Source organism: Lasioglossum baleicum, chromosome 14 (genome assembly GCF_051020765.1).
Source record: "Lasioglossum baleicum chromosome 14, iyLasBale1, whole genome shotgun sequence".
NCBI classification, from domain to species: domain Eukaryota; kingdom Metazoa; phylum Arthropoda; class Insecta; order Hymenoptera; family Halictidae; genus Lasioglossum; species Lasioglossum baleicum.
The window spans coordinates 9,620,759-9,632,947 of NC_134942.1; the positions used below are offsets into that span (position 1 = coordinate 9,620,759).

The following is a 12,189-nucleotide window of genomic DNA, read 5'->3' on the forward strand; positions in this document are numbered from 1 at the left end:
TTTTTTTTTTTTTCGTCGAGAGAAAGAGCGAGAGGGCCGAACATTTAAAAGACAAAAGCTCGGCGAAGAAAGATCATAGACAAAGAAGAGCGTACGGAAACCTCCGGCTTCCGTTTTCTCGAACGAAAATTATTTCTAATTTTATTGCAGGGTGCAAGAATGGAATTTTGAAAAATGTGATTTTTCCTAGAGATACACTCCCGTCTATAAATCACCGAACACTTACTTATCTTCAACAAAATGGTAATTAAAGAATACAAGCTTCCAGCTAGATTTGATTAGATTTTGATAGATAATTGTTACGTTATCAAATTATTTTATATCAAATAAATTACTGAACTTTTGCGTGTTAAAAAGGTTCTTAAAACTTGGAAAATCGTCTGCATCGAAATCACGGTTTAGGGAAAATGGAATCACAAGTACACATTGAACCGGATCAGATCGTAGAAGAGAAGAGAACGGTGTACTTACCAAAGGAAGAAGGGGAGCCAACAAGCCAGAAACGCCGACATGATGATTCCCAGAGTCCTGGCAGCCTTTCGTTCCCTCCTCATTTTACTGCTGCTCGTGATCGGTGGATCCTCCGGCTGTGGATCCGGCGAGGATTGATCCACGGTCGGGAGCGACGTCAGACCGGCGGAAATTCCGTTGATCTGCAGATGTTTGTTCAGAAGTGCCGCCGCCACCTTGCTCCTGCAACAAACCGTCCCATTTTCTGGTGATGCTCGGTTGGCGAGGTGTAACTTGAAAACTATGTATATCCTTACTCTTCCCATCACCGTGATCGCAAACTTTTCATTCCCATTTTCGTCGAATCGTCGAAAGACTCCCGACGAAAGTGGAACGATGTATTTGCATCCGCGAAACTTCCTCCAACATGGATTATCTTCGCGGAGATTGATACTTACTAAATGACTGAATAATTGTCCAGCTTGCGAAAGTATTATAATAACAGAATGGAACGCTTATATTTTAACGAGCACTGTTTATAATGAATATACTGCGGTTCTTTATGCAAAATAAAAATAGTCTGCATCGATTGCAAAGAGTAGAAACTAAATTCAACGTTATTTCATCTTTCAAAATTTCCCAACGATTTTGAATTTCATCTAGTAATTAAGCGAGAGCACTGATAGATGGGATACCGGAGTGCAACAACGAAACGGAGCCACTTTTTGCGTTGGAATTTCCGCCTTACATTTTAATTAAATGCGATCGAAACACTAACGCGTATTAAATTGAGATTGGTTCGCTGATCGCCATAGCAAAACCGGGATAAACCCGACGCAGGTTCGGCAAGCTTAACAACGTTGTCTTAACGAGCACCAATCAGAATGATAATTACAATTATATAATGTATAATATTCGAGGTTCCCACATAATTATTGTTAGTTCGGTAACTCTATAATTTCAGAAAATATAATTTTGACGCGATGAAAATATAAGATAAGCATTAATGAAGTTCCTCGTTAATTCGCACAGTACAGATGGGAATTAGAGTGTCCGGAGGATGAATGATGCAAGATCTTCGCGTTTCCTTTGATTAACACGAGACTTTTCTGTTCGAAATAGGACAAGAATGAGGGAGGAAGAGGTGCGGGACTATTCGCGACGCGTTACTTTCGGTGTAATACGCGTCAAAGGAACGCGGCTTAACGCGAGCGTCTACCGCGCGAAGGCAATCGAGCCAACTTTTATTAGCTCCTCGGAAAATTGCTTTTACATCTCTATGACGAACTTTAGCTCTTCGCCTCTCGATTTCTTGGAACCGACCGCCGAGGGAATCGTGTTCTCGATACGCTGAAAAGTATGTCTGCAGTCGTGTATCGAATTAACATGTAACTTCCGATTCATTCAGTAACGAATGTAAACCATTCGAAAAATGAATAAAGACTCGACATCGTGATTTTGTTCAACAACAACAACCCTTGGCTAATTGGACGTCAACGGTGACCCAATTATTTCGGAAAATTCGAGGCGACGTTTATCTGAACAGCGCGCAGAGGTGAAAAGAACAACGAAACCATAATTGGTACGTCTAGTAGAATCGCCAAGCCGCGAACAGTGAAAAGTTTGCGAGAAAAAACAACTGTTGAAGCTGATCGCTCGCTCGGAAGATATATCATCGACTTTCGACAAAAAACTACATATTTTAGCGTTATTTATAGGCTCCAGGTTACAATATTATATATCGTTGAGTTCGTCTTAAGATCAGCTACAACATTATGAAATCCAAAATACATTTTAGCATTCAGAAAATCAAATCAAATTTCCAACTTTCATATATTGAAATTTGTTGACGTCTGAATACTGTTCCTTTCTTGTTCGAAACATTTTTTCCTTAGATTATTGAGAACCCATGAAAAAGCGTGACGATAGTGGAATATTTTAACTGTCACTTTCAAGCCGTGTAATTTGAAAAATATTTACGGAAAAAATATTTTATTATAGTGTTTCGGAAAGGTCTCGAAACAAGCTACAAGAATATGCAATAAAAAATTGGGAGTTCTATTTAAGAAATTGAAGATGACCTTCACGTGATTTTCAAACGATTATCCAAGGTCAAATCAATGACACCATTTCATGCCCCCCTTGAAACCATACAACTTTTGTCTGAAATATTTTTCTCCAAAATGCTTCATTTCCGAGATATACGTCTGTTTCACTTTAAGTGACTCACCCGGTATATTATAAGAACATTTTAAGATTATTACCATTAATTTTCATCCGAAAATACATCAGAAATTTCTTCCTTGGATAACGTACAGGCGTACGTGAAACGCTGATTAGCAATAAAATTTCAATTCAGTCATAGTCGTAATCAAATTTTTTTAGCTTATAATCTTTACCGAATGTAATGAGACCAAGAAGAGCATCCAGACTCACACAGAACTATAACAAAATCGTCAATAAAGTTTTGTAATCGTAAAAAAACTTGCAGAATCATTGGTAATGTTCAAATATTAATAACTATACTAATTTAGATGATAACAAAATGAAATCTTTGCGAAAATGCTCTGTACACCTACCAGAAAAACTTTTTTAATACAAGAATTTACACAATTTTCCTTAGAACGCTTGAAAATCGCCAATGAACGAACGCTGTTTTAGAGACTATTTAAGAACGCAAAGCGCGCCTTAAATTCTCTTGACTTTCGATGAAGTTTACTACTTCACGGGTGTACAAATAGAAAAAACAACATTGAAGCCTTATTCTTCAGCCCTTTAACTACGACGGACAACAAAAATTTAGAAATCGACTTTTTTCCACTTTTTCAGGCCAAAGAGACTACAGAAACAGAGACCTCTCTACGACCAGGATTTTCTTTTTTAAATCTTCAGAAATGTCCGGAAGGAGATAGTCAAGCATTTTATAGTATCTGATAAGGATCTAGGGTTGTGCCCGGTAGCGATCAGTGTTCGACTCAGTAGTTTTCCTCGAAAGCAGCAGACTGGATCGATCTTCGGAACAGCGTCGATCCCGAATAGCATCTTCAAAGGAAAAATTAAATCTGCGGACGGGGTTCTCGACGGGCCTGCTTTCAAACCCTGCTTCAAAGGAATCCCGGTTTTCCCCCGACGCGACGGATACACTCCACCGAGTGAGAATCGGGAATCTCGGGTACAAGGACGTCGTCGTCTTTCGCTCCCAAAGCGAGAGGATTGTTTTATCGCGTCCGCCTGATCTGATCGCTCCACTCGGAGGTTTCGAGACCCCTCGTTGATTTGCAAATGCCTCGAGAGTCCGACGGGCAAAGATTAAAGTCGCCGAATAACGTGAGAAGAAGGCGACTCCGCCTTGATCCTCTTCGATCCCCGCTGATTCGGGCTTCAGAGGGATCGCTTAACCCTCCCTCGCCCCTTCTTTCTTCGATTCGACAGATTCGCGTATTTTCTACTCGATTTGATCGAAAATTTTATGGTCCCTCAAATTAAATTATTAGAAATCGATTGTCAATTGAAAATTAATTGTCAATTGAAAATAAATTGTCAATTAAATCAAAATATCAAATAATGTTTCTTCGTCTGGAAAATCGTCTATCATCCTTATCCTCCGACAGCTAATCATTGTATTACTTCCACTATCAGCCGAAGAACTTTCGCTTCGACAGAAAAATTCAATTCCCTCCGGCAGCTCCTTCTTTTCTTCTACTGTCGGCAAAGTTCGTTACATCTACAACACCCGACACTCTGGCAGACTCGCCTCGGAACCAAGTAATTTTATATCTAATCGTATTATCTTATACTCTTCCCTTCGAGATAGTCGAAAGTACGTATTCCCTATCCGCGGGCTGACATAATAGAATCAAAACACAGAGTGCTTCGTTCAAATAGAATTTCGACGAATTTCATTCGACGCGAGTTGCGGAGTAACCGGAGTAAATGCAAAATGCGCGTCGATATTTTCAGTCATTAAATCCTAGGGACGAACTTAATCATTCTTCCGATATTCGCGCGCCCGTATGAACACCAAAAATTAGGACTGGAAAATATCATTATTTTCCACCGTGTACCCCATAAAACCTTTTTCAAAATGAAAGAAACAAGAAATCGCTGAACAATTTCCACATTTAATTCCGCGGTGAAACGATTAATTGCATGGCTATAAATAAATTACGAATACGACATTATGTAACGGCACGTTTCGGTTCGATAAAATCCCGCGACTCAGGGCTTTATTTCCAATAACTTGTTCCTCGGCGCAATAAAAATTCAGGAATTAATATTCGCCGCGGTGGTGGCGCGTGTTATCGAACGGTTTACATTGCAGCCGGACGATATCGTCGCAGGAAAAATAATAATTTTCCTCACAACACACGGCGCATAAATCAATAAACGAATGTTCAATGATTCACCAACGTAATTCCGTCTGACCGCGAGCCGCTTCCATCTACTGTGTCGCATATGTGTATCGCGGATCGATCCTTAAAGGTCTATTCAGTTTAGTCAGGTCAGGCCAGTGCACCAATGCTTAAGGATAGGGAGTTCGCCATCGAAAAAATTTCGGCCGGACAACTAAACGAAATTTCCTTTCGTGCCGTCCCGGACATCTCTCTCGACACGGGGGGCACGGCTGCCTGCTGTGCGTGGCACAAAAAAAAGGTTTGTGGGCTCCACAACTCCGTCATTTTTTAACGATGCCGCGATAAAAAAAGAATATAAAATAAACTTTTTGAGAACCACGCTTATATTAAAATGCACTAAAAAGGAGAAAATAATTTTTTGTAGACATTAGTGACTACAAATAAAAGCGTGGAGCGCTAAAAAATATTGACGTAATCTTCGTGGGCGCTCTACGCTTTTATTTATAGTCACTAATCCCTAAAAAAATTATTTTCTCCTTGTTTTATAATATTTTCTTATTTTCTAGTTTTTAGAGTCTTTTTTAAATGGAACGCAAGATATAGTAATACTGGTATGGAATAGTGAGATATAGAAACGCAAGATATGGAAATAGGCGAGACAGAATGAGGGGATGACTCCGAGAGACGACGTCTCTTTATGGAGTCCGAAATTGTCCGAAATAGAACTGAATGAACGGAACATCATACCGCACTGAGTGGTATGGTTTTGACGCATACAACAACGACAACGACAACTCGCCAAACTAATATAAGCGTGTTAATAATAAATTTCAATCCCGAAAATAAACGTTCGTATTCGTAAAACGCTTACTTGCGTCGGTGGAATTGCTAAAACAGCTTCTGCTAATTTGTGTTTGATTAATTATATCAAAGAGCATTAAGACTAAGTTTCAAGCAAATCCGACCACAAATAAAATATTCCTCATACAAACGTTGCAACCCCTCTTCACCCCCTTAAACCTCTCTGCAAAATTTCAGCTTTCTAGGTCGAAGGGTTTAGCTTGGGCGTTGATGAGTCAGTCAGGACTTTCTTTTTACACCACGCTTATATTATATACTATACATATAGAAGATAGATAGATGATATATATACAGGGTGTTCATTTTAAATCTTTCCAACCGAATATCTCGAAAAATATGAAAGATATTAAAAAAGTGTAAAACACGTGTCCATGGATTTCGAGGGAAAAGAGGGTGGATAAAAAAGTGCGCAGATAAAAAAAGAGTATCGTACAAAAATTGCTGGTCTTTTTATGTACAATAAAATCCCATAATAAAAGATATAGGTTTTCAATTGAAAAAACAAAGTTGACCTTCAAATGACCTTGAAAACGCCACCCGAATAAAAAACTGATACTGTCCCCCTCTTTCCCCCTCGAAATCCTTGGACACGTGTTTTACACTTTTTTAATATCTTTCATACTTTTCGAGATATTTAGCTGGAAAGTTTTCAAATGAACACCCTGTATATAATAGATATAGATTAACACTAAACCTACCGACTGTAACCTACCGAAACTATCTTAATTTTGTTCTATCAATTTTAAAATATTTTTCTTTTCCTCCTCATTCAGATGGTCAAGTCTTAATAGTTCCAATATATCCTCGAGTCGATTGCGACAGCTTGCTATTGTCCCAGCAGAGGTCAATGTGGCAGACATTGACAGCCGGACAGTCACAGACATGTATAGGAGTCAAAATTCTGGACTGTGAGGGCCTGACCAAACTAAATAGACCTGACTAGAGCAGACTAAATGCGCTGCTTTTCCCGTCCGCCCCCGCGGACAGTGACTGGAGGAATTGATTTCTTGAAAAAGAGGTCTGATTTTATCCGCACGCCACGGGGAACTGAAAGAATTTCTCATTTTTACGATCCGAGCTGACCGCAATCTGTTATTTCGAGGGAAAAACCCGACGACGCTCGAAACCGTAAGATCGCTCGTAACCGGTGCAGTTCGCGCGATGAAATAAAAAGCCGGTGTAAAGGCTCGTGTAACGCAGTTTTAAGTGTACTTAATGTTATCGGGTCATCTCCGGTTCCTGCTGTCACCTTAGAAAAAAAATCTCGAATTTGCGCGAGGTTCCGGCAGGAATTTCTTCCGGCAAAAGAATCGGTGATGTTTTGCGTCGTTCGTCCACAATCCTACGTTTGAAATATTAAAAAAGAAAATATCGAAAACAACAGCTCCGACGTAATAAAAACTTTCCTTGTAAAGTAGGTCGCCGGTAGACAATTTTCACTGGAACTTTCTCACCGCTAAACAATGCGAGATGTAAAAATACAGCGAGAGGTAATAATCATTTACGAAATGCCGTAGTTCATTTACTGCAACGAAGAATGCTCGAATGTCTCGTTCGTTTTGAATTCCTCTCGTTTCTGTTCATCCCCGGCAAACTTTCCGAAACTTCGACGTATGTATTACGTTTGTACTAGTACACACTCTTGACATTCTATCCGTCTTCCGAGATGAACGGCCGGAGTTTCATTGTCTTATTTCTCGAATTCCGTAGCGACTATAAGCTCGATAATGCCGCGCGACTGTTTGCAGTCAAGGTTCGGCTATATAAAGGAGGGATCGTCCATTTATAGCATAATCGGCGATAGTTCGGTTAAAAATGCATTACGATGGTACAGTGGTCGATACACGCCAACCACTCGGTACATACATATATTAGAACTATCATACTTACCTGAAAATTCACCTAGCTCATACATCGACATCTAAACACGAGAATTTCACATGCTCACGATGTGTGAAATTTTCAAACAAATTTTTACAGAACGCATAAAAAGAGTGTCGTGGTACGATCGTGTAGCACGCGAGAACATTGTCGAATCTCGATAAAGAAGCATCGAACTGTGAGAGAAATTGAGAAATTGATCAATCATCCGTTATTAAAAGAGGAACAATTTTACAGTTAGGAGCATAACTGCAAATTTTTTTGAAAAATTGCAATTTTTCTTGATTTTCAACCTGTAACTGCCATTTTTACCACTTCTGAGCGTTTATAATTCGTAAACCAAGTAACCAATTTCAATGAACTTTTCAGAACGTATATAATTTGTTACGGGTTTACGAAACACATCTTTGAAATTTTCATTGTTGGCCTACCTAAAAAAGTTGTAAAAATCAATTTTTCCATTGCTTTTCGCAATTCCGACCAAATGCATTTTTTACTAAACTAATTCTTCTAGCCTCACAGAGAAATTGAAGTCGTTTGGTCGATTCATAAAAAAATTATTCTGATTTAAAGTGTGTGTGATCAGTTATGCTCCTAACTGTATTTTGATTTTTGTTTTTTTCACGCGGCGTCACGTGTACAGCGTACACTGTACACGGCCGATATTCGTTACCATTTTGCTGCGGGCTGGATCGTTCAACGCGCTTTGATCCTTCGCAATCGACATGCTAATCGAGTTCCCTTTAAGTATTTAGACGTTCCAATCAGAGTGCCGGTTTTGCCAGACTTGTCAGAGCCAGTCGTTCCCGAGGAACGCTGATGAGTTTCTACTTGCGCCGCGTCGATTAAAATGGCACCCTTCGGCCTCGGAGACAATCGATTCGGATTGCGATTCTAACTGCACAAACTCCTCTCTCTTCTATGCTCATCGGAGTCTTTCCCCGAAGCACTAATTGCTTAGCTATCTCGAAAGTTTCGAGGTATTCCGCCTGCTTCTGAATAACTTTCTTTTTCAAGTTTGCCGCTGCCTCCTCGACCTGTTGGCCGATTTCACTACCCAAGCGGCCCCCGATTCCTGTGAACCGACCTTAAAAAAGTTTACGAGCTTGGACTCGACGAGCAAGTCGGCAATTAATTTGACAAAATTCGGAAAAAATAATAAAAGAATTAATTTCTATTGATCCATCTGAAAGATCTATTTTTCCCGAGCTCCGAGGCAGCTAATAAGTGGTCGTCGATCCTGGAGATCAGACCTCTCGAGACGTTTCAGCTAGTTTTTCTGTTTCTGAGCGGATAGAATCCGGGGAAAAGGCAGATTAATGAGAGTCGAGGACGAAGGTGTCGCCGGGACCGAGTGGGACGAAGCAAGCAATAATCCTTTAGATTAAGGCCAGAGCTGGATAACACAAGTTCAATTTCAACCGCTGAAAGGAACCGGTTCCGATGGGTAAAGAGGCAAGGCTGGGCCCGAGGATTTTCACGAGCGCGAATCCCCGGGAATAAAATTCACGAAGACGGCAACGCCGTCGCTAATTGCGTTGAATACCTGGCTAGAGTCTAAGCTGCGAAGAGCACCCGCAGATCCACCGGTAAAGAAAGACCCGGGGTTGAGTAATCGAGCCATTCCTAAGAGGCTGGATGATTACCTTTCCGCAGCTTGGCAAACTTCGCGAAGACGCCGGAACGAACCAGTTGCTAATTAACAAATTTTAATCGGGCCGTACGGTTTTGTAAACCAGCGAAATTCTTGCCCGGTGGAACCTGGCTCTTTGTGTAAATCGTGCTCGTTGGGACTTAGCTGCGAAAGTAGGATTTACTTCATACATTAGCCTGATTAAGCTCTCGTTCTCGGCTACAAAGGACCTGAGAACATCAAGATTGCTTTCATACTACATCCGTAGAAATTAGTATCATATTTTCTACAGTAAAATTGTATCAACACGAAGATTGTGTCAAGCTCAATGTAGATTATGTTACGAATGGCTAATTGGTACACGAGGTTCACAATTGACACCGCTAGCCGACAGTTTTTATCGCCATACCTCCAGCCGGCGCGGCGGAACGGTAATTGACAATTCACGAGCATGTCTGAAACCTGTAACGCGAAACAGGGAAACGCTTTCAACTCGAACAATGGAGCAGAGTGATTTAATTCCGCTTGAGTACATATGTATGCGCGATTTGATGTCTTACTGACAAGTGCATTTTGTTCGATCTTGGTCCGTTCATTTTTCATAGCTCGTGTAGCTGCCGTGTACAACGTTGTCTAAAAATACAAGACAGCGTTGCGTTTAGTTCGTGTTCGTCAAAACTATTCTCTGGAATCATCGGTTAAATGTTAGCTCAACTTACTATTCTACTGTGGACGTTTACACGAATTGAAAATTTTCTAGATTATTCTACAGACATTCACAAAATTACTCAAGTTAAAATATTTTCATGATTTCGCCCCTTCCCGGTGCTAACACTAAACCTACCACTGTTACATGACCGGTTTTACATTTTCCAATTATCGAAATTACAAAAATCCATTTATGGAAAATAATGGAATAAACTTCCTTGTCCAAGCATCTAATATTATTCCGCAAAATTACAGGCGATCTCAGCGTTACCTTTTCTATCAGGCAATATTTACCAGACCGTTTTAATGCCTGGTAGTTAATTTAGTGTTAATTATTTCGCTTCGACGATCGGTAACCAATTTAACGCGTCAAACACGATATCCGGTTTAACTGAAACTTACTATTCTGTTGTGAACGCTTACACGACTTGACAATTTTCTAGACAATTCTAAAGACATTTGCAAAATTTCTCAAGAAAATATTTTCGTGATTTCGCCCCTTCCCGGTGTTAATTATTTCGCCTCGACGATATGGCAACCAATTTAACGCGATATCCGGGTTAACTAAAACTTCTCGTAACTAAAACTTACTATTCTGTTGTGAACGCTTACACGACTTGACAATTTTCTAGACAATTCTAAAGACATTTGCAGAATTTCTCAAGAAAATATTTTCATGATTTCGCCCCTTCCCGGTGTTAATTATTTCGCCTCGACGATATGGTAACCAATTTAACGCGATATCCGGTTTAACTAAAACTTCTTGGATGCACCTGTACATATATAACAACTTGAGGAACTTACATGCCTCCTGTCGCCGGTGAAAATGAAAAATTCAGCCCGGTGCATTAACGTACGCCGCGCCGGATCGGCGAGTTATGTGCAGGCTCGACAGATTCGGGGTGTATGCATAATGCACGTTACATTATACATGGCGAGGATCGTTCGGTAACGGCCGGGATAAGTTAGCAGTATCGACAGAAACGTCACGAGCATCGTGGAATTATTGTTTCGTCGGTGTATAGTCGGGCTACATGGCTGGGATAATTGTCTTCTTTAGCCTGGCTTAATGAGAAATTATGAACTGGAGTTCGATTTTCCAATTTCTCCATCTCGAAGTTCTTCAAGCTTGTCCTACCTACTTGTTTTAAACGATTTACGCAATTACCGTCAGGATGGTAGCCAGTGTAGATTACAGGAGAACGTGAGTATGGTTGGCGAATATAGTAGGAAGTCGCGGACACGTTTGCACGTTCGTCCGAGCGTTTTTATTGCGGATTAAATCATGCTGTGTCGACGTCGCGTCGTTACGGCTGTTCCACGCAGACTCGATAAATCGTTCGACGGACCGTACTAATGCGAACAATTCGAATGAACCGCATGCGTTTAAAAATTTATGGCTCGTCCGTAGACTCAGCCCGACAGACTGTAATTGTGTATCGAAGTTAATCGGATCCCCGAAGATCCAGCAACCATAACAACGTCGGAATCAGATCCAGATTTAACACTAAACTTACCGCTGTAGGTCAAACGACCGGTTTTATATTCTTCACTTTGCAATTATCGAAATTACGAAGGTTGTCCAAGCACGTATTGTAATCAAAATTGCACAAAATCTAAATAAATAGAACCTTTTAGTGTTCGGCAGGTGCAGCGTTAACCAGCGGATATTTATGCAAAACAAAAATGTTCCGCCTGAAGTGAAATAGAAATATATTTTTAAAATAATATAACAGTATTTTTAAATTCTTCTAATATCTTCACCGTTTCGGATTAGGGTTCGGATTCTGAATACGTGAGTTTTGTCAAGCGGCAAGCCTGTCTTGCCTTTCTTTTCATTTAGTCCGCGATATCCGATTTCACCGAATTTAATAAAACTCATTAAAATTTTGTTTGCAAAGTATTATTTTTTAAGTACATTCGTGATATGATCCCGAAATTTATTAATAGCATGCACTCTTTTAAATTTAATTTAATTACGAAAAATCAAAACGGAAAGTTCAGTGTCAGTCTACGGTGACTGAAAGTTAATATTTTTATTTATCAAAAATCTTGACATGGTATGGTACTCATAAGTTACAACTTCATACGTTTCGAAGACTTTGAAATTTCGAGCACTTGGAAGACTTCGAAGCTTCGGATCTTCGGTGGCTTCGAAACTTCGAAACTTCGAAACTTCGAAACTTCGAAGTTCCCTTCGTTCCTTCGAATCCTTCGAAGCTTCGAAGACTTCGAAGCTTCGGAAAAGTTACAGCCCTATTTCGGATTACACAAACGCATGAAATCCGCTGTCTAATAATT

General features: G+C 40.1%; 1 protein-coding gene across 1 annotated transcript in view; it reads right to left on the bottom strand.

Annotated features, from left to right (window-relative positions):
* LOC143215760 (octopamine receptor beta-1R) overlaps positions 1–12,189 on the bottom strand; it is a 66,944-nt gene that overhangs the window by 9,508 nt on the left and 45,247 nt on the right. The window contains exon 3 of the mRNA XM_076438172.1: positions 472–693. Within this exon, the coding sequence (XP_076294287.1) occupies positions 472–693 (222 nt within the window). The remainder of the gene's footprint in view (positions 1–471; positions 694–12,189) is intronic.